General features: G+C 34.8%; 1 protein-coding gene across 4 annotated transcripts in view; it reads left to right on the plus strand.

Annotated features, from left to right (window-relative positions):
• LOC149569851 (HNH endonuclease) overlaps positions 1–25972 on the plus strand; it is a 163940-nt gene that overhangs the window by 117501 nt on the left and 20467 nt on the right. For 2 of the 4 annotated variants that reach the window (XM_089822559.1, XM_089822561.1), the window contains exons 5-6: positions 6543–6624; positions 6699–6773. In XM_089822559.1, coding sequence (XP_089678685.1) covers positions 6543–6624; positions 6699–6773 — 157 coding nt within the window. The remainder of the gene's footprint in view (positions 1–6542; positions 6625–6698; positions 6774–25972) is intronic. The other 2 variants (XM_089822562.1, XM_089822560.1) reach the window with 1 other exon arrangement.

The following is a 25972-nucleotide window of genomic DNA, read 5'->3' on the forward strand; positions in this document are numbered from 1 at the left end:
ATTTAAGCATTGTATTTTATGAAGATCTGAAGTAAAACAAAACCCATAAACATACAAAAAAAAAATCCAAAAAATCCATAAGCATAGAGGAAAAAATTATCAAAATCCAAAAAATCAACTCTTACCTCTTTGAAATGAGTTGAGAAGTGTTGAGAAGAACTCTTATAAATTCCTCGATGATCTAAATGGAAGTATATAGTTGCTCCAATGTCACAAATGCAAGTTTTTCTCCTCTTACTTTCATCTGGTTGCAAAACAATGGCACTCTCTCCCTCTCTCTCTCTCCCTCTCTCTCTCTCCCTCTCTCTTTCTTTTTCTCACAATAGAGTGTTATGAAATCCCTTTTAGGGTCTTAAGGATTAAAAAAATCCAAAAAATTTAAAAACAAGCATTTTTTTGTTTTGTTTTGACTTACCTGGATTTTGATTGCCGTGGTTGGGTCAAGCCAGTCGTGACCTGCGAGCCACACCTTGACTCGCGAGTTACCCTCCCTGACCTGCCGAGCTCGAGTCATAGGTCATTTTGACCTAGCAAGCCATGCTTGACTCATTGACTCGGGAGACTCGCCCGACTCGCGGCGAGTCTCGTTACTCTATTATGAATAATTAACGATGAATAACAATATAGATAATAATAATAATAAAATTTAGATAGAACAAATAATAATATGAAAGTAGAAAGATATACAGACAAATAATTATATGTTTGTATGTATGAATGTAATATGTAAATGAAGAATGACTTCACACATTAAGGGGTCCTCCCTTGCCTATGCAATAGCCATTGACTTGAGTGAATCCCCTTTGAGATTTATGACGTGGCCAACTATAGACAAGTTGACAAACACTTAGTAATGACAATATCATTGGATAAAAATAGTGACTCACATATTTTCAAGCTAGTGATTATTGAGCAAGAGAATGGATTTCTAATCACAAAGAATAATATTATCAAACAATGGTACCTAGCACTTACATTATCAATTAGCTATACATCTTTCTAACAAATCATTATATAGATAATTAATCGATATGACATCAATAATTAGCTAAATGACATTATCGACAATCACATTACATAATTGTAGTCAATTACCATAGTCATAATCAAAATCATTATTATAAACCGATAATAGTTAACAATGAATGTAATATAAAAGGATGTGATCATATTGGTTAAAGGATTTTGATCCTAATTGCAATGTAAAGGTGAGATGTCTAGTAAAAGAGACATGTTTGTCCACTCAATGAGAGGGATATAAAATGATCATAAAAGAAAAGACTAGGGAGAGAAGGGGAGCTAACCTCAACATAATTTTGTCACTAGCCAGCAATAATATTGGAAATATAGACTATGTTGTAGTTACAACTATATATCAGTAAGACTACATTGTAGCAAGCAATTTTATCACTAGCCAGCAATAATATTGGAAATATAGACTACATTGTAGCTACAACTATATATCAGTAAGGATTGAAGGTACCTATATATTTACCAGATTTATCCTTTGTTGAGGCATCACTATCGATTTGGTTTCGTCAATAAATGAAGTCATTCATACATAACATTAATATAAGCCACTGTGCATTGATATAACTTTCTTCAAAAAGTAAAATGTCACTATACAGTACATTAATTGGTGGTAAACAAATAATAGGGCATAGCTAAAAGCAGTCTCTAGGAAATCAGTCATTCCCAAATCCATAGGACTAGACTGGGGACATTACACTAATGGCCAAGCCTAAGAAAACACAACTTGAATTCAACTATCAGCTACAGGCATTAAATGGCAACCAATTATAAATTGGCACCATTTTATGGGCAATGAATAAGTTACATTACTTTTAGGAACCAACGAGAAAATTGGTTAGGTAGAGACATTAGGTGGACTCCACGTGGAACTAGAACCTGTTAATGGTTGAAGATGAGTGGGCGCTGCCTCAATATGTTTATCTTGTAGACTTCATCAACTACACTTCTCTATATAATAAAGAGGTCTATGCATGTCTTGAAATATCTCTTGATACTCTGCGTTATATAGTCTTAGATTGATCGTGATGACTCATATTACCAAATTGCTTCATCTTCATGATCTTTTTCCATTCTTTTTGAAATCTTTTTGTTGAAATGGCTTGAACTGGTAATATTACCTTGATCTTTCTCTTGTAGAAGTGATTTAGGTGCTTCATGTTGTTGGATCTTCTTAATTGAGCTTGGATTTCCGAAGGAAATTCAATTATGTGATGATTTTTCTTCACTTGTTAACTTGGTCATCCTCCTGCTCTTTAAATTCCATCTTCATGACTTAAACTTGGATTGGAATCTTCTTTGTTCACGAAATGCCTAGCCTCAAATATGTTCTTGGTGATTTTGTTTGACCAATCCACATTTTATACTTGCATGCTTGAAGTTCCAAGCTGTTGTGCTCTATATTTCTGCTTCCATCATTTGATTCCTGCCTTTTATGTTGCCATCCTATCCTTGAGCATTCCCATCCTCTATTTCACCTAGCAAAACAAGGAGGGACTTGCATTAAACTTGTGACCCCGAATGTAAACCAAACTTAAAGGACTTTAGACATTTTAAATTTTTGAATGGATTTGCAATTCTGCACTTTCTAGAGCTAATTATCCTTGAAAAATTCTAGGTTCACACTTTTTATTTTCACACTTTTTATTTTCTTAGATTTTGTTGTTTCTTCAAGTCTGGCTCAATATTTTTCTAATGGCTTCGAGACTCTACTCTTCAACTTCAATTCCCATTGAGACAGACTCCTGAGAGGCTTATCACCTCATTCTTTACTCCCGTGGCCCCTATTTGAGGGACAAAGCGATCTCTCTGCACTACTTCAAGTCACACCAGATCTGTGAGACCCCGTAGAGGTCACATTCAGTAACGAAACCCTCCCTCCAGCAGTCGTCATGGGCGGCGACCTAGGACACTTATTTACTCTAGATTGTACCCTTCAGTTTTGGATTACCTCTTCACTCTTTTAGTTTTGGAGGATTACTTCTCATTTGTGAGTACTTAGCATTTTTCTTTTATGTTCTTTTGCTTTCTTTCTTTTTCTGTTGACGTTTTGCCCTTTTGTACAGTTTCCAATCCCTTAGAACCTGGTTGGTCTCTAGTTGGACATTAATATACTTATGATCTCTGAAATCATCTCTCAGTGTGAAATTTCGCTACCTTTTAATATCAACTTGCTCTTCTTATTCAAGGCCTTTTAAATAGATTTTGATCTCTTGGGCACCTACTTATGTGCAAATTGGAATTTACAGTCTTGGGGCTCCATGATGACTAGCAGATTTTTTTGGGTTCTTGGGCCCCATGGTGGAGTGTAAATTGCAGTCTACTTGGGCTCCTCCATCTAGCATTTCGGAGTTTGTCATCACCTTGGTCTCAGCTATGTGTTGGGCAAAATTTGTTCATGAGTTGAGTGCAACTATGTAGACCTTTCTGAATTGAAACTTGATCTTACACTGCGTGAGAAAATAAAGAAACCTGTAGATGTAAAAGGCCAGACCCTTTTATTGCTAACACAACACTTAAAGCAGTCTGAATGTATATGGGGTCTAGATTGAGGACAAAACGTATGTAGTTTCAATGTTAGAAGAGTTTAAAAATTCACATATAACTTAACCATCATGGTAGTTGTTAATGTTAGTGTAGTTTTTTATTTTTCCTATTTTGCTAGGTTTTTCCTACACTTTTAATAATCTCGCTTAGGTTAATAAAGCATGTCTTATTAGGTGAATGGTTGTGAGGTATCACCTTCGTACATGTGAGCATCCATTAGCTATCTTGGAAAGATACTTTGCTATCTTTAGTCCGATAGATGGTTGCTCCTCATTGGTTGGTGTTGCCACCTCCTCTCTCTTCCTAGCCTATATAAGCATGCTACTTGGCTTGTATTTGCATCTCTTGTTTTTGCATCCTCTTAATACTATTTTGCTTCCAGCATTTGCATTACTTTCTTGGAGACTAACTCTATGATGCTATTTTGATTTTGTATCATTTGCGTTCATAGTTTAGATATTTATTCTTTGCACTAGTTTTCAGGGTTATTAATCTTATCAGATTCTAACAGTTAAGGGGGTCAACAGGTTGCATACCAACATCCTCACTACTATCATAGTTGATAATCAAGACATATTATTAGCATTTTAACATTCATCAGCACTATCTGCAAAGAAATGAGTAGCTTCTAGGATCAGCAAATCAACTATTGGACAAGAAACAACATGTGGCCTAGACCTATAACACAAGTTGTTGCAGATATGAAAATAAATGCGGCTGAAGAAATACCAATAGTAGTTTGTTTATTTTTTGTTTGGCTTTTCGTGTTGTATGTACGTGCTTTTTAGTTTTGTATTGTTTGGTTTAGTGATGTGGCTCTTTTTCATTTGTTCATATTTTTTTATAGGTTTTGCTTCTTTTTTGTCTCGTGAGTGGTTCTTCTTTACTTTATGGGTTGTGTTTAGGTGTCCTTTTATTATTTTTTCTATTTTGTTGATTTCATTGTTCTTTGTGATTTTTTATTTCTTGTTGGGTTCCCTTCTCAATTCATTGTTCATGATTTTCTTTGTTAATATATATGTTACTGTTATTAACTTATATATATTATTATACATTTATATATGTTAAATCTATTAATGATTTAGATACAAATTATATATTATTAACTTATATACAAGTTGTATGATTTACTTATATACTTCTTTTTGTATGTTTTTTAGTCTCCTATAGATTCTCTTTCTTATATTTTTTGGGTTTTGTTGACTTTTCTTTCTGTGGTCTCAATTAGTTTTATTATTTTTTCCTTCTCCACCTCGTTGTGTGCACCTCTTCCCCCATCTTTTATTCCTTCTTTTTAAGGCTTGGTCTGCACATTTTACTATTACATTCTTATTTCACTATTTCATTCTTACATTCTCTCATCCTGATGATGGATCACAGAGTTTGATCCGAAACGTTGATGCTAAAAAACACATACAGTCGAATCCAGAAGCAAAATTTCATATGACAAATGGATTGTGGAAATCTGATAATGCTAATGGCAATCAAGAGCCAACTGTAATAAAATCATGCAGATTAATGTATCATCAAATGCTTCAGATTGCAACTGTTTGGACATCAGGGTGCATAGTGACATCCTCACTACTATGACAGTTGATAATCAAGACATGTTCACATTCTAACATTCATTAGAACCATCTGCAAAGCAATGCGTTGCTTCTAGAATCAACAAATCAACTATTTGACAAGAAACTACATGTGGCCTAGACATACCACAAGTCGGTGCAGATATGAAAATACATGTAGCTGAAGAAGTAGGCATTCATAGTCAATAATAAGAAAAACATGCAGATTAATGCGTTGTCAAATACTTTGGATTGCAACAGTTTGGAGGGGGAACTAAACATAATATTATATCAAGGAGTTGGCTTGCTGGAACTATGTGAAATCATTATATAGTGATGTGTGTAGTGGAGGATTGTCATTGATATTTACTGGTAATTCCATTTTGGAATCTCTACAAGGATATTGTTATGGGAATTGACCATCTTTAACAGGTCATTGTACTGGAAATGGTGCTTCTGCATCACCGTAATATGAATCCGGGAACCACACAATTAGATTATTCATTTATTTCTGTTATAGCTATGTTTGAGTGTTGTGTTTATCACAGAGAATGCATATGACCAATCCCTATTCAATTAATTGAATTGAATTGGCAAACCTTAAATAATAATAAATATAGGTAGTCTACTTGAGGGCTTTACAATTTAACTGGTGGACTGGAGGCTCACCATGGTAAAATCCAGATAGAATATTTTTTGATGAGATGAACTTAAGCCCATTCCTGATTACAAATAAGTTAATAACACAAACAATCAAGGATGTGTGTCACCAAGTTATGCTTTAGGGACATTACTTTTAAGCCCATTACACCCAGGACAAGTATCTTTTAGGACTACATGCTTAAGCTTGGTAATATGACTTATAAGTTTTTCATGGATCTTCCATCACCAGTGGCTAGAATTGGATATATCTACTGTGCAGGTTCTGTCTCAATGGATATTTTGTGTGTTGTAGCTCAGAAGGAGCTGTAGTGGGACCTTATTTTGAATTTCAGATAATTGTCTATCTGATTTTTGAGAAAACTCTCTCCTCGTCCTTTATAGTCAGATATTTGTGTTATTGGCAATAATTTAAAGATATATACAGATAAATTTTGTAGCCATGTGTTGTATGGGTCGGCAGGTAATATTTTAGATAGGGGATTTTTAGTCATGGAGCTATGGGTTTGGGGAGACCATTACATTACATTACTTATCAAGGCATATTTAATTAGGCCTATTTTAAATTTTTTTTCCTTCACAGTTTACTGGAGCACTATGATCTTTAGCATGTCCTGGATATGCTGTAGTACCCTAAAATGTCTAGGGAAATTACAAAATGAAAAGTATAGTTATTTTTTGTAACTTGACTCAAAAATTCTGCAGAGTTACCTTTATATTTTCTGTTGGCTATCTGGCCAGGTACTGCAGTTCTGAGAACGATTTGACAATTGATCATATATTGCCTGTTTCTCGTGGTGGAAAATGGAGCTGGGAAAATTTAGTAAGTACCTTATTTAAGTTTTTATTGTATATAATTGTAGATTTCTAAGTAATCTTCTGTGATTCCCATGCCAGACTTGCAGCACATATCTTTTGGATGAGACCAAAACAAAATCAACAAACACTATGAATGATAGGCGAGTTTACCAGGTTCTAAATTTAGATCCTTGGTGGGAAACTCTGCAATGTTTGTCAATAATCAATAGCAAGCCTGATCTGATAATATGTTAGAATTACTCTCAGCTGATGTTTATTGTTTTTTTTTTTTTTTAAACAAACTCCCACCTTACTCTGACCAGCTGTTGGAATTCATGAATTCACCAATCACTATTAATGAACTATCGCTAATGTGCATTAATATCAGGGATTAACTTCTTTAAATGCATTGGTATCAGGAATTACTCTCAGCTGATGTTTTTTTAAAAAAAAAATTTTTTTAACAAACTTCCACCTTACTCTGACCAGCTGTTGGAATGCATGAATTCACCAATCACTATTAATGAACTACCCTAATGTGCATTAATATCAGTGATTAACTTCTTTGAATGCATTGGTATCAGGATATAAGTAGTGGACTGTCTTATGTAATGTCTCATTTTTGGAGGCCATGAAAAATGAAATTGTTTATTTATTTATGTCTTAATTATTTTAGTTAATATTTAATCAATTATTATTCAACTAACTGATTTCTAGTAAAAAATGAATATAAGTAGTGGACTGTCTTATGTAATGTCTCATCCTAGCAGGCCATGAAAAATTAAATTGTTTATTTATTTATTTGTCTTAAATTATTTAAGTTAATAGTTAATTAATAATTGTTTAACTAACATGATTTCTAGTCAAAATGAAGAGAAATTTTAAAATGCTTTATGACGGAAGTTTATTGTTTGCCAAAAGCAGTTGCTAAGAATAAATAATAAAAGCAAGAGTTGGAATGGAGAAAGCATTCACACAAATATTTTTTTTAATTTAATTGGTAATAAGAGTATTTGTATTAATATTTATAAAACACCATTGCAATAGTAGTTGCAAGATCAAAAAGTGTCTAAACAACAAACAAAACACAGCTGACCCAAAATGTTGCCTTTCATAGCCAGCCTAACCAAAATGACTTGAAAACATGACACAAGCCCTTACCAAGACCAAAATGCTGCCTCCCACAGCCAATCATTACAAAACCAAGGATTACATGAGTTAATAGTAATAGCTTATGCCCTAGAAACATTAGAAAAAACCATCTACATTTGTCATCTTTTAGCCCTAACTGTACATAGACGGCCAAAAAGCAAGTGGCTGTATCTATCTTTGGCATTTTTGGGCATGCTAACCTAGCAATTCAATGGATCAAATTGGGGCCTCTTCCCTCTATTCCTTTTCTTATCCTCCACCTTCTCCTAATCCTTTTCTATTACCTTCTTTAGTTTCTCGCATTCCCAAAAGGAAGTCTTTGAGGGATTCACATCCAATTTGTGCCTCAACTCTCCTTTTTTCCTTTCTTGAAGTTGTGCTCCATGAAAGGAAGGGATGTAATGGAGGGACAAACTGCACTACATGAAGCCATTCTCCAGCTTCCACCACAAACCCTTCACTTGGACGAGCAATGACAAACAAGGATTTCATGTGCAACAACACTTCGTCCACATGTACACAAAACCCAATCCACGTCCACCTTTGCTCCCAACTCAAGACCCATGCCATAAAAATGAAAACCATGTCAATATTGGTGCAGTAATAGTATTGGAACTCTAGGTTTTCCTCTCTTAGTAGAATCTCCATAATTTGAAAAAACACAAGGTCATCAATATTTAAGACACTTTTTATCCTTTTCTCTAAGATTCAGCCAAGGAACACCAACTTCTATTTGTGAGTTACTAAAGTTAAATTGACCTCTATGCTTTTGTGGCTTTGCCACCTCAATCATCGAACAGTCGCCACCAAGACAACCCTTAACTACTACCTCTACTTTTTCTATCACTAGCCACCACACCCACTCCTATACCTTGCTAGCAAATAAATCAGATATTGCCACCAAATGTGTTTTGAACGATGCAATATAAATAGGGTGGGAAATTTTTTAATCAAGGCACGTTATTTGAAGTGCCTCAAAATCATCAAGACACACACTCCACCTCGCACGACACTGGTGTACAATCCAATCCTCTCCTCAACTAGGATGTCCCTAAAATCATCCCATATCCTTCCTATTACACTTGATACCCAAGCCCATAGTTTCAATTGCAATGGTATTTCCTTTGGGATCCCAAGCAACACATCCTGCTGTTGGCAACTTGGAACTTCCTTTTGAAGCCCCATCAAAATTAGTTTGATCTATCTATTCTCTAGTACAGTCCACTCCACATTGCCTATAAGTTGACCAACTGGATTAGCCCACTAAGGCCCATTCACGGAAATATTTTATTGAAGAATATTGGAGAGCTTTGGCTTTTAGAATGTATGGGGACAACATCCCTCAAGCTTGGACTGAAGTGAATGAAAAACCTTTTCCCAATTGAGGTGCCTGCCTAGTAACTCACTTTGCTTTTAAGGAATGTTTCAAATTGGTAAAACCTCCTCTAGAGACAAAATTTGCAAGATATCTTAAAGGTTATGTATGAAATTTTATTGAAGGTTCACTAATGGCCTTGGCTATGGAAATAAGAATATTTTATTTGGACAAATTAACTATTATATTAATGGCGCTCAAATGTTTGGCAAGATATTTTGAAGTAGGTTGCTAGAAACTATTTATTTCAATTCTAGATTCTAAAATCTTATTTTGGCAAGGAGTTGATTCTTGGCATAAAATTAGATTTTTCTTCCTCATTATAGTTGTTAGGAAGAACAATAATAATTGACTTGAAGGATTTGTCAGATTAAATTATTCGGGTGATAATTTTGCTGCATGATTATAGATCTCAAAAAGAATTATAATATTTAAGTTGGAGAATAATATATGTCGTTATTGAAATATTAGAGCCCTGTGTGAGAAGTTGAGGAGAAAAGTAAGGTTTGAATCAATATATTTGCAATTTCATAGTTTCCATTGTTAGACGAACCATCCACTTTAGAGGCTTTGGAGATGATTGGAATCCTTATAATTTAAGGATTGAAGAAATACCCAGCTGGTTAAGTTGTGGGCATGACAGTTACAGTTTCGGGAATATGAATTGGTTTTAGAAGGCGGAGACATAAATTATTGGTATCTTTAATTATCTAGAAAGGTTAGCACTCCCTGAAGACATTCTTAGGCCTGTATTCTTATTGTCTTGGTGTTTCAAAATCTTATCTACTATTTGTTTTGTTCCTTTGGTTGAAGAATTTCAGTTATCTAAATACGACTATGTGCCATTCACAATGAATTGTAGCTTTGATGGGATTAATCCTATTGATGAAATCAAATGCATAAGTTGCCTATTGCCTTGAGGTTTTGATCTGAATCCTTACGTATTCTCAATTCTGCTATGGTTATTGATTGTCATAATACATACACGATTGGTATAACTATTATTAATCATGTTCATGATATTAATCATGTTGTTAATACCATTAGTATACATTAAACTCTTAATACCATCAATGTTAATTATGCCGTTAATATAAATTACTTTGTTAATATTGATTTATGCATTCATCAATAATGAGTATCAATATAATCAATGCTGGCATCGATATATATATATTACATTCACTTCATACTAAATATATGATATCATTAATATGGATATCGAGTTCTAAGGATTGTATATATATTCATATTTAATTAATATAAATATATATACATTCAAGAAAAATTAATAGAGATATTGTGATCAACATATATATAGAAGAATTAAATTACTATTAACTTCTAAATCTGATCAAAACTTTTAACATAAACTAAATGTTGTGTAGGAAGGGTTTTGCCTCAGTCAAATCCTAATTGAGAAATCAATCTATAAATGCGCATGAAATAAGAGCTTGTAAATGTAAAGTAGGTATTAGATCTTTAATGTAAATTCTTATACATTCATCAAGGGACTTGGAGGTTGTAATGTCTATGAAGATGTTTGTGATTACTTGTATGTAGTTGTTGGATTATGGAATATAGAGAAAAATCAAGAACTCCCTTCACAAATGCATAGATCTGCAAATATCCCTCAGCTCTTCAACGTATATATAGAAAAATTAAAAATACTGTAGACTTCTAAATCTGATCAAAACTTTAACATAAACTAATTGTTGTGTAGGAAGGGTTTTGCCTCAGTCGAACCCTAATTGAGAAATCAATCTTTAAATAGAAATGAAATACGCATGAAATAAAAGCTTGTAAATGTAAAGTAGGTATTAGATCTTCAACATAAATTCTTATACATTCATCAAGGGACTTGAAGGTCGTAATGTCTATGAAGATGTTTGTGATTGCTTGTATGTAGTTGTTGGATTATGGAATATAGAGAAGAATCAAGAAATCCCGTCACAAATGCATAGATCTGCAGATACCCCTTAGCTCTTTAATATTGTTATGCTTTATAGACTCTTGCCTTGAATGGATCGATGGGCGTGGATGGTAAAGTGTCTTCTTGCATGTGTAATGAGCTCTGTTGGCTCTCAAACAATCTATGTTGAAGAATTGATGTTTTCATTTTTTTATTTTTCCAATTTTTGATACAACAATATAGAAGCAAAATAGAAGACATTGCAATAATAATTTCAACTCAAAATTTGGATATTAAATAGGGAATATATAGCTGAAAATTCCAGATTTGTGAATGAACTTAGATACTTAATTTTTCATAAAATATCAAGAGCCCAGATGATAAAATATCCCTTAATAGCTAAATCAACAATACCTAAAAAAAATAGAAGTTACAATTCATAAACTTATAGGTAAGATATGTTTTGAAATCCTTTGAAAGAAAGAATATCAGCAGCAAAAGAATTCTTCAACAAACAAATACAGTTGCAGCTATGGAAAATGCTGCTCCAGAAATACCCCACATTGCCCTCTCAAAGAAGCAGCTCAAGGAAGGAATTCAAATGCAGGTCTAATCACTTGATTGCAGCCCACAAACACCTTCAAAGAAACAATATATTGAACAGAAATAAAGGCCAAAGAAAGGCGTCCAAACCAGTAATCCTTCTTGATGTATATCATAGCAGATTGTAGAATAATTTGGTGTACCTCAACACCGAATTATCAAGTCCAAATGCAGAATTAATTCTCAGAATTAGAGACACAATTCACTGTGTATTTCAGCAGGTCAAAGTGCCAATAAAAAACGAGGAATCAGTCCTCTCCAACAACCAAAGTTAAAACCCTCAAGAAATTAAAAAATTGACAAAAGATAATAGAATCAAAGCTAGAGGCTTGCTTTTATAACAATTAGAGCCAAAATCTTCTTTAACACACCAACGACCAAAATCTGTTCGTACTTTGGATATCAGAATATCTAGAAGTGGTAATATCATTAGTACCAACTCTATCTTCTACAAAGCTCCCATGGATGTGTTGACTCTGCATGATATCCATCTTGGAACCACTAATTTTTCTCAATAGCAGGTGTCTCATCTTTGCTAGATAACTTCTAACTAGTTACTGTACGTGTACCAACAGGTTTACAACTTTCCAAACCAAATCTTTTCAACAAATCTTTCAAATACTCATAAGTTTGTGATAAGAAAATACCATCGCCATTTTATACAATCTGCAAACCCAATAAATACTTCATACCACCAATCATGCTCATCTCAGATTCCTTCTTCATTTCATTAGAAAATTTATCACTTTCTTCATCATCACCTCCAAAGATTATATCATCCACAAATACCTCAATAATCAGTAAACCATTCTCAATTTCTTGCAAATATAGGTTACTATCTGCAGTACCTTTAGCAAATCCCAACCTTGCATACCAGGCTCTAGGTGCTTATTTCAATTCATAATTGCAAATGGCAAATACTCATTGCACAAAGGATGGTACAAACTTGAAACCTATCCACACTAATGCCTCACCAATACCTATGTTTGTGGATCAAAGTAGTGATGAGTTCTCCCTATGCAGTCTCGATAAAAGACTCCCACCTGATCAAACATTGACTATCATAGTACTAAGGTATTACCTCTGTTATTTGACCCATCACCAACAACCCCTGCTATCATGAGCTCAAAATTATGTAAGAATAACACAATATTTTTCACATATAATACTTATCTAAATATTTCAATGAATTAACAATTATAAGATATATTAAATAAGATTGTGTATAAATTAATAAATAGAAATTATAAATGGAAATTAGTTTCAATAGTTAAACAAAAATATAAAAGATAACTTTACTATATGATTTGACACTAAATATTATAAGCATTGTTAAACATTAATATTTAATATTATTGTTCAACAAGCATATTGCTCAAACACTAAATACTATTATCATTATGAATATTACCCAATATGTCTTTATACATCTAAACACTATCTAAAAAGATAAAAGGGTACTGGGATAGTCACATTCTAATATGCTACCTGCACAACTAGAAAGGTGGACACGATTTACAAGTATTCAAAGACAAGACGTGCACACAATAAAGACCCCACAAAGGCGCATGACCGACCATCCAAGGTGAGTAGGATATTCATAGCAAGGACAATATAGATTGACTGGATTGGAAGGCCCACATCAACGGTAAAGTCAATGAATACTAAGGGTAACAAGGACAGTTAGAAGATCAAGGCCATGAAGTGCAGGATGCTCGCAAAATATGTGGTCCCTCAAGTAAGGTAAGTGTGTACATATATCACACCACCTAGTAGCAGTAATAATATGTATTGAAATATTTAGCTTATAAGTATAAAGGCCATTATTTTCTCTAGAGAATAATAGTGTTATTATTATTCACTTAGTTTATATGATTTTAATGTAAGAATCTCTTAAGAACCATTATTAGGATTTATAGTAGGGATAAATAGATACAATAATAAATGCATACCATTTCAAATGTAATGAATACTATTAATTTATATCTAATGTAATATGAATCTTTTAAAAGGAAATGTAGTGAATTCGTAGACCTTTTAGTAATAACTTTTCAAGTATGATGCCTAACTAATGGAGGAACGCTCTGAGGAACACAAGGGTTCTTCACAGAGGATTATAAAACCTGAGTTCCAAGAAGGAAGGCCAAATAATCGAGGACCATTCCTTAGGAACATAGAGGAGCCTTCCAGAGGGTTAGGAAACCTGATTGAAGGGATCCTTAAGGATGGGTAGAAACAAGAAATTGAATTTAATAGTTTATGTTGCTAATAATTCTATAGAAATAACTTGTGGTAAAGCAATCCAAGAAGCGGGGACATTACAGTGGCATCAAAGCATAATCTTGCCATCCTGTGGAATTTTTCATACGTAAGTGTATCTAGAGAACAATGCCAAAAGAACTAGCCCAAGAATTGAGAAACTTCATGGAACAAACTAATAAGTGTGTTGAAAGAACCAAAAAGATTTGAAAGCTCCAATAAAGTACTACTTGAAGCTATACAAAAACTAAGCAACAACAATAACCTAAGTGAAAGACCTAACCCACAGAGGGATTGTCATTCTAATCATGCGGAAAATGAGGCCTCATCACAAAGCTTAGTTCAATAAGATACCTTTTATTCATTCATTCCAAGAGGACAACCTCTTGCAGAAGAAGAAAAAACCACAAGTAGTGTGGAAGAAATTGCACAAATATATGTGAACTTGGATCCTAACATCTGACAACTTATTCCCTTTAAAGAATACTACGAAACCAAAACCATGGAAAATAGAAAGAAAAATCACATGGATGAAGACCTTAGCAAAAAGCAAATAAAGTAGAACTACCATCTTTTGATGGCTCAGGGGAGGAAATTGCTCCATCATGGGTCCAGATGTTAGATATATATCTAACATTCTATTCTATGACTGAAGAAGGTGCTATTAAGTTCACCATACTTCATTTGAGAGGGTCAGCCCACAAATAGTGGCTTTACGACCAATCTTCCCTAGGACTCAAAAACATTATCACCGATAGTAAATTCACTCAAACATTGATGAGTAGGTTTGACCAAGGAGATCCTGAATGGTACTTCCAAGATATCTTTCAGACCATCCTTTGTGAAGAAAAGATTTCAATGTGAGAAATTTTGTTGCAAATCTAGTGACCGCTGGATGAGACAACTCTTTATTCTTTGTGTGTCACCTCAAAAGGTTGGAAACCCAAGCATGATTATATACGAACTTGCAAATATTCTTTTTTTTCTCTACACATTTTGTTTTTTATCCAAGGAATTTTATCTAGATCCTCCAACATGAGGTCAAGGCCATTATTTGCAGCACAAGGGGTCCAAAACAAGTGGGGTGCCTCTCCATAAGAAGTTTACCAGCAGCAACATAATTTGCTGCATTATCTGACACAATTTGCACATATTCTCCTCACCCACCTCCTTCAACACTTCCTCCATTACCTCACAAGGATACTCAGCATTTTTGGTCTTCTTTGAGGCATCAACTGATTTCAAAAACACTATGGAACCTCAGAAAAACTAAAGAAATTTAGTATAACAAAGCTTAGTTCAACAAGATACCTTTTATTCATTCATTCCAAGAGGACAACCTCTTGCAGAAGAAGAAAGAACCACAAGTAGTGTGGAAGAAATTGCACAAATATATGTGAACTTGGATCCTAACATCTAACAACTTATTCCCTTTAAAGAATACTACGAAACCAAAACCATGGAAAATAGAAAGAAAAATCATGTGGGTGAAGACCTTAGCAGAAAGCAAATAAAGTAGAACTACCATGATTTGATGGCTCAGGGGAGGAAATTGCTCCATCATGGGTCCAAATGTTAGATACATATCTAACATTCTATTCTATGATTGAAGAAGGTGCTATTAAGTTCACCATACTTCATTTGAGAGGGTCAGCCCACAAATAGTGGCTTTACAACCAATCTTCCCTAGGACTCAAAAACATTACCACAGATAGTAAATTCACTCAAACATTGATGAGTAGGTTTGACCAAGGAGATCCTGAATGGTACTTCCAAGATATCTTTCAAACCATCCTTTGTGAAGAAAAGATTTCAACGTGAGAAAATTTGTTGCAAATCTAGTGACCGCTGGATGAGACAACTCGTTATTCTTTGTGTGTCACCTCAGAAGGTTGGAAACCCAAGCATGATTATATACGAACTTGCAAATATTCTTTTTTTTCTCTACACATTTTGTTTTTTATCCAAGGAATTTTATCTAGATCCTCCAACATGAGGTCAAGGCCATTATGGGCAGCACAAGGGGTCCAAAACAAGTGGGGTGCCTCTCCATAAGAAGTTTATCAGCAGCAACATAATTTGTTGCATTATCTGTCACAATTTGCACCACATTCTCCTCACCCACCTCCTTCAACACTTCCTCCATTACCTCACAAGGATACTCAGCATTTTTGGTCTTCTTCGAGGCATCAACTGATTTCAAAAATACTGTGGAACCTAAGAAAGACTAAAGAAATTTAGTATAATGACAATGATCAATCAATTTTCTACTAAATTATTAAATTCTAACTTTCTAACTACAATATTGAATTACCTGATGAGGAGACAAGAAAATTCAGCAGTGTTCTATTTCTTCTATCAATCCAACCATCGGTCATGATGGTGCAACCATTCGCGACCCATACTTTACACTACTCCTCATTTTTAATTTTTACATCAGCAACACAATGGGCCAAAATAGGACCTTTTAGCTCCTCATCATTAGGGGCTTTGAATCCCAAACCACAAACAGTAACAACATCTATGGCAATTTGCAAATAAAGAGACCTAAAAGTTAAAACAAATTAGATAAACAATATAAGCATGCTTATTATGCAAGCAAGGGAAAACATACAAATTAAAAATTAAAATTATAAGTAGCTTGTTGCATTAAATGGAAGGTTGTTATAGAAGAAGAAATCTCCAAGTGCCAACTTTTCTTGCTCATGCTTTTCCTTATTCCATGCCATGCTCTCAAGTGATGGTTGTGCACCTAGAGTTGTGTGCGGAACAAAGATGGAATCAAGTGAGGATATTTGCTTACGCACCCAAGGCCCAATGCTCCTAGTCTGAGATGCAGTAGTAGAAGAAGGTAGAATTGGAGGGTGACCATGTCCATGATAACTTGAAGAGCCCTCTACACTTCTAGTTCCAACTAATTGTGCCATATCTTCTTGTTGCTTTTTTTTTTAATTCTTTTTTCTCTAAAGATTCCTCTAAGAGATCTTGGATATCACACATAACATTTTGAGGTACCTCCTTGCAATTTTTGATATCACGCTTTAGTATATGGGCTAGGTGATATTTGAAACTATTAATGCCTCCCCCATTATATGTTATCATACAATGCCAACATGTTACAACTATTGGAAAAATAGAACAGCAGTAAAAAAGAAGAGAAGAAAGAACTTTCAGCTTGTTTTTATTGAATAATAGATGTGAATTTATACAATAGCTTGACTCAACAACATTCCTAAATGAATACTAACTAGATTGATAACAAACTACTTCGTGATTAACAACACACACATAAACTTGACACTAACTGAAACTTATGAGCACCTAACTCAACACATATACAATAAGAATTTGATTCAAACTAAAACTCTTTGGCTCATTCCTAAACTAAACTTGTGTTGCCAGCAACTCAACAAGGCTTGCCAAATGTGCAACATTTGTTATTGACTACCGTTGGAACATTAACTTCAACACCCCCACTTAATGTGACAATTGAAGGAAACATTATCTAAAAATTATACTTTGAAAATATGTCATAGAGGAGTAAGATTTTCTCATAGTTATGCAGCTATCATTCAACTTTGAAACAAAATTAGAAACATCATCTCCACATGAAATGTCTCATAAACGATGCCAAGCTTCCAAACTCTCAAATCTCCCATAACTATTGGACACACCATGTCCACATGGAATGTGTCATAACCCTTGTAAAGGTATAGCTTCTTCGATCCTATAGCATTACAAACTATTCGAACATACATCTAGTAACTACCACATGTTTTCCTATTTTTCAAAGCATTGATCTCTTCAAAATCAAACAAATTTTTCCATGAATTCATAATCATCTGGTGGTTCTTCTCCTAGCCTCATCTTCTTAACAGCTTCTTCTCTAACAAACAAAATTTAATAGGAAGATAGCTCTGATACCATAATGGAAAAATAGAACTGCAGAAACAAAATAGAGAAAGAAAGAATTTTCAGCTTTATTTTATTGAATAATAGATGTGAATTTATTCAATAGCTTGACTCAACAATATTCCTAAATGACTGCTAATTAGATTGACAACAAACTACTTCGTGATTGACAACACACACATAAACTTGACACTAACTGAAACTTTTGGACACACCTAACTCCACATCTACAATAAGAACTTGATTCAAACTAAAACTCTTTGACTCAATCCTAAACTAAACCTTTGTTGCCAACAACTCAACAAGGCTTGCCACATGTGCAACAATTATTATTGATTGTTGTTGAAACATTAACGCCAACAACAACTCCTTTCTTACGCTCAGAAATAGTATGTTGCCAAGCCCTATCCCTTGCTATTGCACTAGGGTCAGCATCAGGGTAAGTTACAAGCCTAGTTCCACTACCCTTAGGTTGAGACATGATGTTGTTGCTACTACAATATACCATAAACAAATAAAAATTAAGCATTTAGATTCGAGAATAAATAAAATCCAATTTACAAACACTAGGGCTGCTTACTTTTCAAGTTTTTCATCACCATAAAATGAAACAAATCTAAAGAGTCCAAACCAGTGTTCCAGGACTCTGTGAATCCAAGGCAGAGGTAGCCTTTTTGAGGCATATGGCCTCTGGACTTGGACTCGGCCAAGTCCTGGCAGAGTGCACGTGGACTCACCGAGTCTAGGGACTCGCCAGAGTCATCGAGTCTTGAGCTAAGGACTTTGTCGGTGGTTAAGGCAGAAAAGTGAAAAAAAATTTTTAAAATAAAGAGTTAAGTTGCCTTTTTTTGGTTTGTATAACATCTTTTTGACCTAAAAAGGGTCATTCCACCCTTTTCCAATGTTTGTGATAGAGAGGGAAAAGTTAGAGAAGAGTACTAGGGTTTTGAGAGAAAAATTAGCAAACCGGTTGGCTCTCCCATATTGATTGTTGATGGTTTGTGCAACTTTGTAGCTTGTACTTAAGCATTAAGAGCAGCTTAAGGAAGCATTTAGAGCAGGCTGCTACAAACTTACTTGCATTTCCATTGTTTGTGCAAATTTGAAGAGGTAAGCAACTGTAATGTCCTCTTTCTAGCATTCATAGCATGATGTTGTCATTAGCCTATTTCCCCACAGTCTCGTAGGCTAACTAGGACATTAAAGGGGCTTAGAGGCCATTTGGCCTAGACAGTTTCAATTGTAGGTCTTTTTGAGGGGTTCTGGGGCAACTTTGGGCATACTTACTATTTATAGTAAGTCATCTTGGACATGGCCGGACATTCAGTCACAGTGGTATGTCGATGGTAATTGTTTAAAATCGACAGGAAAACTTATTTATCATTGATAAGATTTGTTATGCATTGATAAAGCTATTTTATAAAGTTAAATTTAAATATTTAACTTTATTAATGCATAGACTATAGTTTGTGAGAAATATTTAAATTAAAAGAGTTCCCTTTATTTTTATAACACATTGGAGACATAAGGTGCATAAAGGGAGTTATGTTTTATCCCACATTGAGAAAACGAAGGATTGAGCTCTTGTGAGAACACTATAAAAGAAATGGAAGAGCTTTTTTTTTGATGCTTGGATGAAGATTAATGTTATGTTGCTGGATATCTGATTATCGGGCTTGGAGGACGGAATCCCTCTTTGCTAGCATTCTCTTCGCTGTTGGAAGACACAATCAGGAGGATCAAGGGCGTTTTCACTTCAGGAAATACACTGGGTTTCATTTGGGGCGTTCGCATAAAGAAATTTACAAGGGTTTGAGGTGCAGATCTGAAGTTAGTTATTGCTATAGTGCCGCATGAACAGTATTTTGCTACAGTCGGCATGAACAGTATTTTGCTATAGTACGGCGTGAACAGTGTTGGTATCAAGTTTACTTGTTTTTCCGGCTGATTAGAAGTTTGGAGGGCTGCCGACTACATCTGCAAAATACTACGGCAACTAATTCCAGGTTTCTTCTGTCAAATTTTGATACTTTGCATAATAATTGTTGAATACAAGTCTGAATAGTTGTTGCAGCCTTTAAGGCAGCTGTAAGTGCACATCTACATTTAAAAATCACCCTTTTATTAGCAGATTGAAAGAGTTTCCAGATTTTTCATATACTGTTGAATGTGTGCCAAGTGTTTGTGAAAATGTTATGATGTGTATTATGCATTTTAATGTCACTTCATAGTTGTTCGTAAATCTACTCATTGGAAAGCAATTTATTGAGGAAATCAGCTTTATGAGTTTGCATACAAAGTGTTTGACAATATTCCTTAAGTTAAATTTCTACAAGTCAAAGTTCAAATCAGGGGAGGATATTACAGCAACAAGCTGCATTTCTTTGTGTTGTTTTTTAAATTGTGAGGTGTGTTGGTTACCAAAATCGTAGATTGGAATCCTATGAGCCTTGCCTGCTCGATGCTAAGATATCCAACCGGTTAAGGCCAACTTGACGGGATTGATCAATGAGATCCAAATCCCCTGCACTTTCGGCTCTGCAAAACCGAGGCAGGTGTACCAGATCCTGGACAACAACCTTAAATCCAAGATGCTTAAAGCAGATTGGTCAGAACAAGAATACAACAAAAGCCTTCAAAATGGCAAGAATTATGGAAAGCTTTTATCCTACAAATTATGAACTGAAAATAAAAGTAAATGATTGTATAAATGTGATAATAAAAAATAATTATAAATTAATGCAACAAATGAATATATTAATTCCTCGAAGGAAAGAAATGAAACAGTTGCCAGCATATGGATTATGAATCAAGAGTAAAAGACCAATGCTTAATTAAATGGGCAATCATAGTCAATATTATTAGTTGAAACATACAACTTTATAAAGTTTAATATATTTAAACTATAAACAATTTTAAAAATTCAGACGCGATTGATCAATTATATAAATGCAATTTAAACTAGTCTAAAATGCACTTTAACTCCTGCAGAGACAAATTAGACATAAATACGGAAACCATAAAATATTTCACAATATCTATGTTTATCAAATTTAAAATGCAATAATGATCCAATCTACTTATCCGAATATTAAAATATTTATAGAAAATAAATAAAAAACATTTACAAAGGACACAACATAATAATAATTTAAACTCCAATGCAAATAAAAATAAATGCGCTTACAGATTGTGCCGGAAATAAAAATTACACGTAGAGACACTCCTTACGGATGATCCATCTACTGCAAATTTATCCGAACCGCAAAAAACTTACTCAATAATTCAAATCCATAGGCTTAGTTCAAAAGGTCATTTCCTTTTCAAATGAAAAAATATAATATATTATAAGACATAGGCTAGGCAAGAAATTAAAATATGAGTCTGGAATCGTATATATCTTTATGTTTTACATCTCATATTTATAAAACACCTAAAGGGGTTGGTTACTCATCCAAAAATCACACCCCTTCATAACAATTAACTGATCATTTAACCTTAAGATAATAGTGATTTAATATGACCAAGGATTAATATAGTTTTGCATAATATGTTTTTAAATAGAGGCTTGGGCTCAAACATTTTCTTTTCCCATGCAGATGTATCTATCACTGAATATCTAAATTCGATGACGATCGCCCAGTCTTAATCTCTCACGCATAGAAACTCCAACTACTCCCTTATTTCGCTTGGATATTGTGTGATCACGTCTTCAGGAGAGTCTATGGTGGGCTTTTGCGAGGACTGGTTTCTTCTATTTCCACATGCATTTAAATGACTGCAACTTCAAAGAACCCTATCGGGCTGATACATCATCGTTACTCCTTCCATGGTTAACTGTATCTGACATGATATCTCTCACTCCCGTGGGCGCCTTTTTGCAAAACTTTTTGCACAAAGGCATGTAGCAGACTGCAAAAGCACCACTTCCATTCAAACCCTGTTCTTCTCCATACAATTCCTTACTACGCGACTCTAGAGGTGATGATGCGATTTCCCTCAATCCTGTGGGCATTTTCCTTTGGACACAATTTTTCCTATTCCTTTGAACAACTTCTCTTAGACGCTTTAGGAACACCTCCAAATCCTCCTCATCATGAATACTCATAGATAGCTTCCCTTTTGTGCCCAAGCTCCACTTTATCTGTTTCAGCGCCTACAAACAAAGACAAAAGAAAAGTTAAAGGTTGATGAATAAAACCAAATGATTTGAATTCTTTGTGTAAAGCCTTTAATCGGGCATATGAATGCTTTAGGTGTGTCTGTATGTTCTGCTGCAACAAGCAACGAAAGGAAAACAACTCCTGTACTGCTTCGAGATCCTTGACTTTACCACTTATCTTTTTCTTCCTTGTCTCTTCACCTGTTCCCCCTGCAGAGGTAAACAATGGTCGATTAGCATGCCCACAAACCTTTCTGCATACAGATTTTGAGGCACTGAAATGCTTTCTTGAGGTCCTGTCTGCGCTAGATTTATAAGAACATCAAACAATCGGGATACTGATAATGGAAGGTTTGGTGATATATCAACCTTCCTAGCATTTTCTTCATTCTTCATTTTGCCACGCATAAAATTAGAGCCAAGTGATGATGAATGCTCACTTCTCTTTGAATTGGATAAACCTGATTCTCCAATCTGATTTCACCAAGAACTAGAAAGTGCCAATCCAAACTGTGCAAGAAAATGATACCCATGGGCATTTTGTAAATCATCTCTGAGCCTTACCCCTCCAGCTTTTGATTTATATGATAGTTCAACACGCTCAAGTATTGAGTCAACTAATCCCATCGTATAAGAAGCATCTCCAATATTGATGTCAAAATCCTTCACTGCCTATACAATTTTAAGCAGTCTATGACAGTGATCATGGATGAATAATCATCTACAGTGTTTTGTGGGGTCGATCCTTTTTATTGTGCAATGAAGCTACACTAAACACCTTGCTGGCAATGTTGATACTATTCATGGTAACTGGTCTTAACTACGTTCTTGATTGCTCTTATAACCTTTCAACGTTGGTACACTGGCATCCTTGTCATTGCTTGAAATTAGTCTTTCTTCCTTAACCTTCCATACTTAGAATATGCAGAAAATCTACAAGACTGTGATTAACCATAATTTGTGAGGAACTTTCACAAGCTCTAACCAACCATCCAACTTCTTCAGTTATTTCTTGCCTCGGCATGAACCTTCATTTGCTATGTGAATTCTTCAGCTTGTGTATGTGCTTGCTATCATCCACTTTAAGAAAATGTATGATGCTTGTGGGAATCTCTAATGCTCTGCTGAGAATGACATCTTCCCTGATAATACATTTGTTGATTTGCAAACAAATTCTACTTGCAAGATCTGGAGAAGGTGCAACATTAAAGCCATTTCCTTGGTATCCCACCTGTAGTCTGGAAGGTAGAATTATTATTAGCTCTTATGCAGGATGTTGGACCAACTCTAACCAGTAACGAGGGTGCAAAAGCCAATATAACAATTTCAGCAACTCAAGAGGTATGTCCTGAATTAGGTTGACATAAGTAGATGTTCCAACAGAAGTTACTTCTTTTTGTATGCAAGATGGTGACATAAGATCTAATTTGGGAAGATTACGAACAGCTTCCTCTGCTGCTTGATAATCCTTGTCATTCCTGTAGGCTGTGTGAAAAAGAGAAACTATCACACTTGTTATTTTTCTCAGGCAGTAATCTGTATATAGATAAGATATCCAGTTATTTTGCAACAAAGATCAGGGTTGTTTGTATTGGTATTGGCATTCTCTTCATATAAATTATTTGATAAATTACACAAGACAGTTTGGATAGTGTTGTAATGCATGCCTAGACCGAACAACTCTCTGTTCCATATTCCTCTAACCATAACCTTTTTGTATTTTGAAGCATATTGTTTGAATATGTGTAATGGGTAAGATCTAAAAATTAGCCCTCTAAATTTGCCAAAATTTAGTGTTCCATCAAGGTGTAGAAGACGACGGGTTGCACCATCATGATTGATGATTGGACTGATAGGAGTAGAACACTCCTCAACTTTCTTGTCTCCTCATTGGGTAGTTGTACTGTTGTAGACATAAAAAATTTAGAAGTAGAACTTGTACTTAAGTGATTAAGTTTATAAATTATGAATTTATGATTGATCATTGATCATTATACTAATTTGTTTATTTTTCTTCAAGTGTCATGGTTTTTTTGAAATCAATTGATGCCTCAGGAAAAACAAAAAATGTTGAATATTTTTGTGAGGTAATGGATGAAGTGATAAAGGACATGGGTGAGGAGAATGTGGTGTAGATAGTTACAGATAATGCAACAAATTATGTTGTTGCAAGAAAGCTTCTTATGGAGAGACACCCTCACTTATTTTGGACCCTTTGTGTTGCTCACTGTGTTGACCTCATGTTCGAGGATCTTGGTAAACTCTCTTGGATAAAAACAATTATAGAGCAAGGAAGGAGTGTGTGTCATATAGAATCATACATGGGTCCTTAGCTTCATGAGGAAATACACTGACCAAAAGGAGTTGTCTCATCTAGGGGTCACTAGATTTGCAACCAATTTTCTCACATTGCAATCTTTGCTTGATTTAAAGGGAGGTTTGAGACACATATTTATAAGTGAGGAGTGGATTGCATCATCATATGCAAAAACCATTGCAGAGATTGATGCAGCTTATAGCATTTTTTATGAGGCTTTCTTTTGGACATCGATCAGTGATATTGTGACAGTAATTTTCCTTTTTGTCCTCATTTCAACTTTTTGTTTATGAAATTATGTAATAAATTATTGTTCATTTTTTGAAGAAAAACTTAAAGTTGATTGTTTCTCTTCCAACTTTCGTAATGATTCCAGTTCATAAAGCTGCTTGTTGTTCTCCTACGAATTGTTGATGGGAAGAAGCCCTCAATGGGATACATTTATGAGGGCATGGATAGGATGAAGGAGGCCATTCACTCTTTTTTTTGCGAGGAATCGAGATAGGTATGGGCCTATATGGGATGTCATTGATAGACATTGGCACAATCTACTTTGCAGGCTTATAGATGCAGTGGCCTACTTCCTTAATTCAACATACCAATTTAACCCACATTTCAAGGCTGATGATGGGGTGTGGAGTAGCCTCAATGATGTTGTAGGAAGAATGTCACCTAATTCAAGAGTTGGAACAATTGTAGTCCGTGAGATTGAGTTGTTTAAGAAAGCTCAAGGGGACTTATTTGTATGAGAGTTGTGGAAGAAAAAATAGGACAGAATTGATGCCTGGTAAATATCTTCAGTTCTACATCCTAATTTACAATTCTATTACCATTTTAATTTGATAAAGTCAAAGTTATTGAATTGATTAAAAAAATTTTTGTTTCAGATGCATGGTGGGAGATGTTTGGCAGTAAGGTACCAAATTTACAAAGGATTGTGATTCGCATCTTGAGCCATCCATCTAGTGCATCAAGATGTGAACGTAATTATAGTCTATTCAAGCATATACACTCGAAGAAGCGCAATAGGTTGGCAGTGAAAAAATTGAATGCTCTTGTCTTTGTTCACTACAACCTTCGCCTTCGCCATAGACAGATCGTGGGCACTGATACATCATCGATTGTATTAGAGAATGTTGATCCACATGTAGAGTGGAACACAGAGATTGTTGGTTCTATCTTCAGTGATGAAGACGTGGAGTGGGTTGATCAGGTGAATTGGGAGGCTGAAGCAGTAGCAATGGCAGTCGAGGAGGCTAGAGCGTGATGAGATAGAGTGTAGGACCGTGAGGCTAGGAGTGATGGATCCGAGTCTGATGATGAGGATTACGTGGGTGAGGATGAGGATGAGGATGAGGTTCAGCCTCAGACAAAGGGAGAGAGGATGGCTCTACAGTCTTCCATGACATATCTTAGGTGTACTTGTAGGAGGACATAGGCTACTATGAGCCTTAGTCTTCTACTGTTCTACACTCTAGTTGTTATTTTGATATATGTTTCGAACTTTTGATACCATGGATTTCATAATTTGAATATTTTAGTCATTTGACACTGCAGTGACACTACGTTTATTACTTTAAGTTTATATTGTAATTTGTGTTATTTATTTTTTTCCTTCAAAAAATCGCTTTTATACTTATGTGATCTATGCAAAATTGTGTGTGTATTAAGTAGCTTCCAT

Source organism: Cupressus sempervirens, chromosome 3, assembly GCF_028749045.1.
Source record: "Cupressus sempervirens isolate cs-2001-9-10 chromosome 3, ASM2874904v1, whole genome shotgun sequence".
Classification (NCBI taxonomy): Eukaryota; Viridiplantae; Streptophyta; class Pinopsida; order Cupressales; family Cupressaceae; genus Cupressus; species Cupressus sempervirens.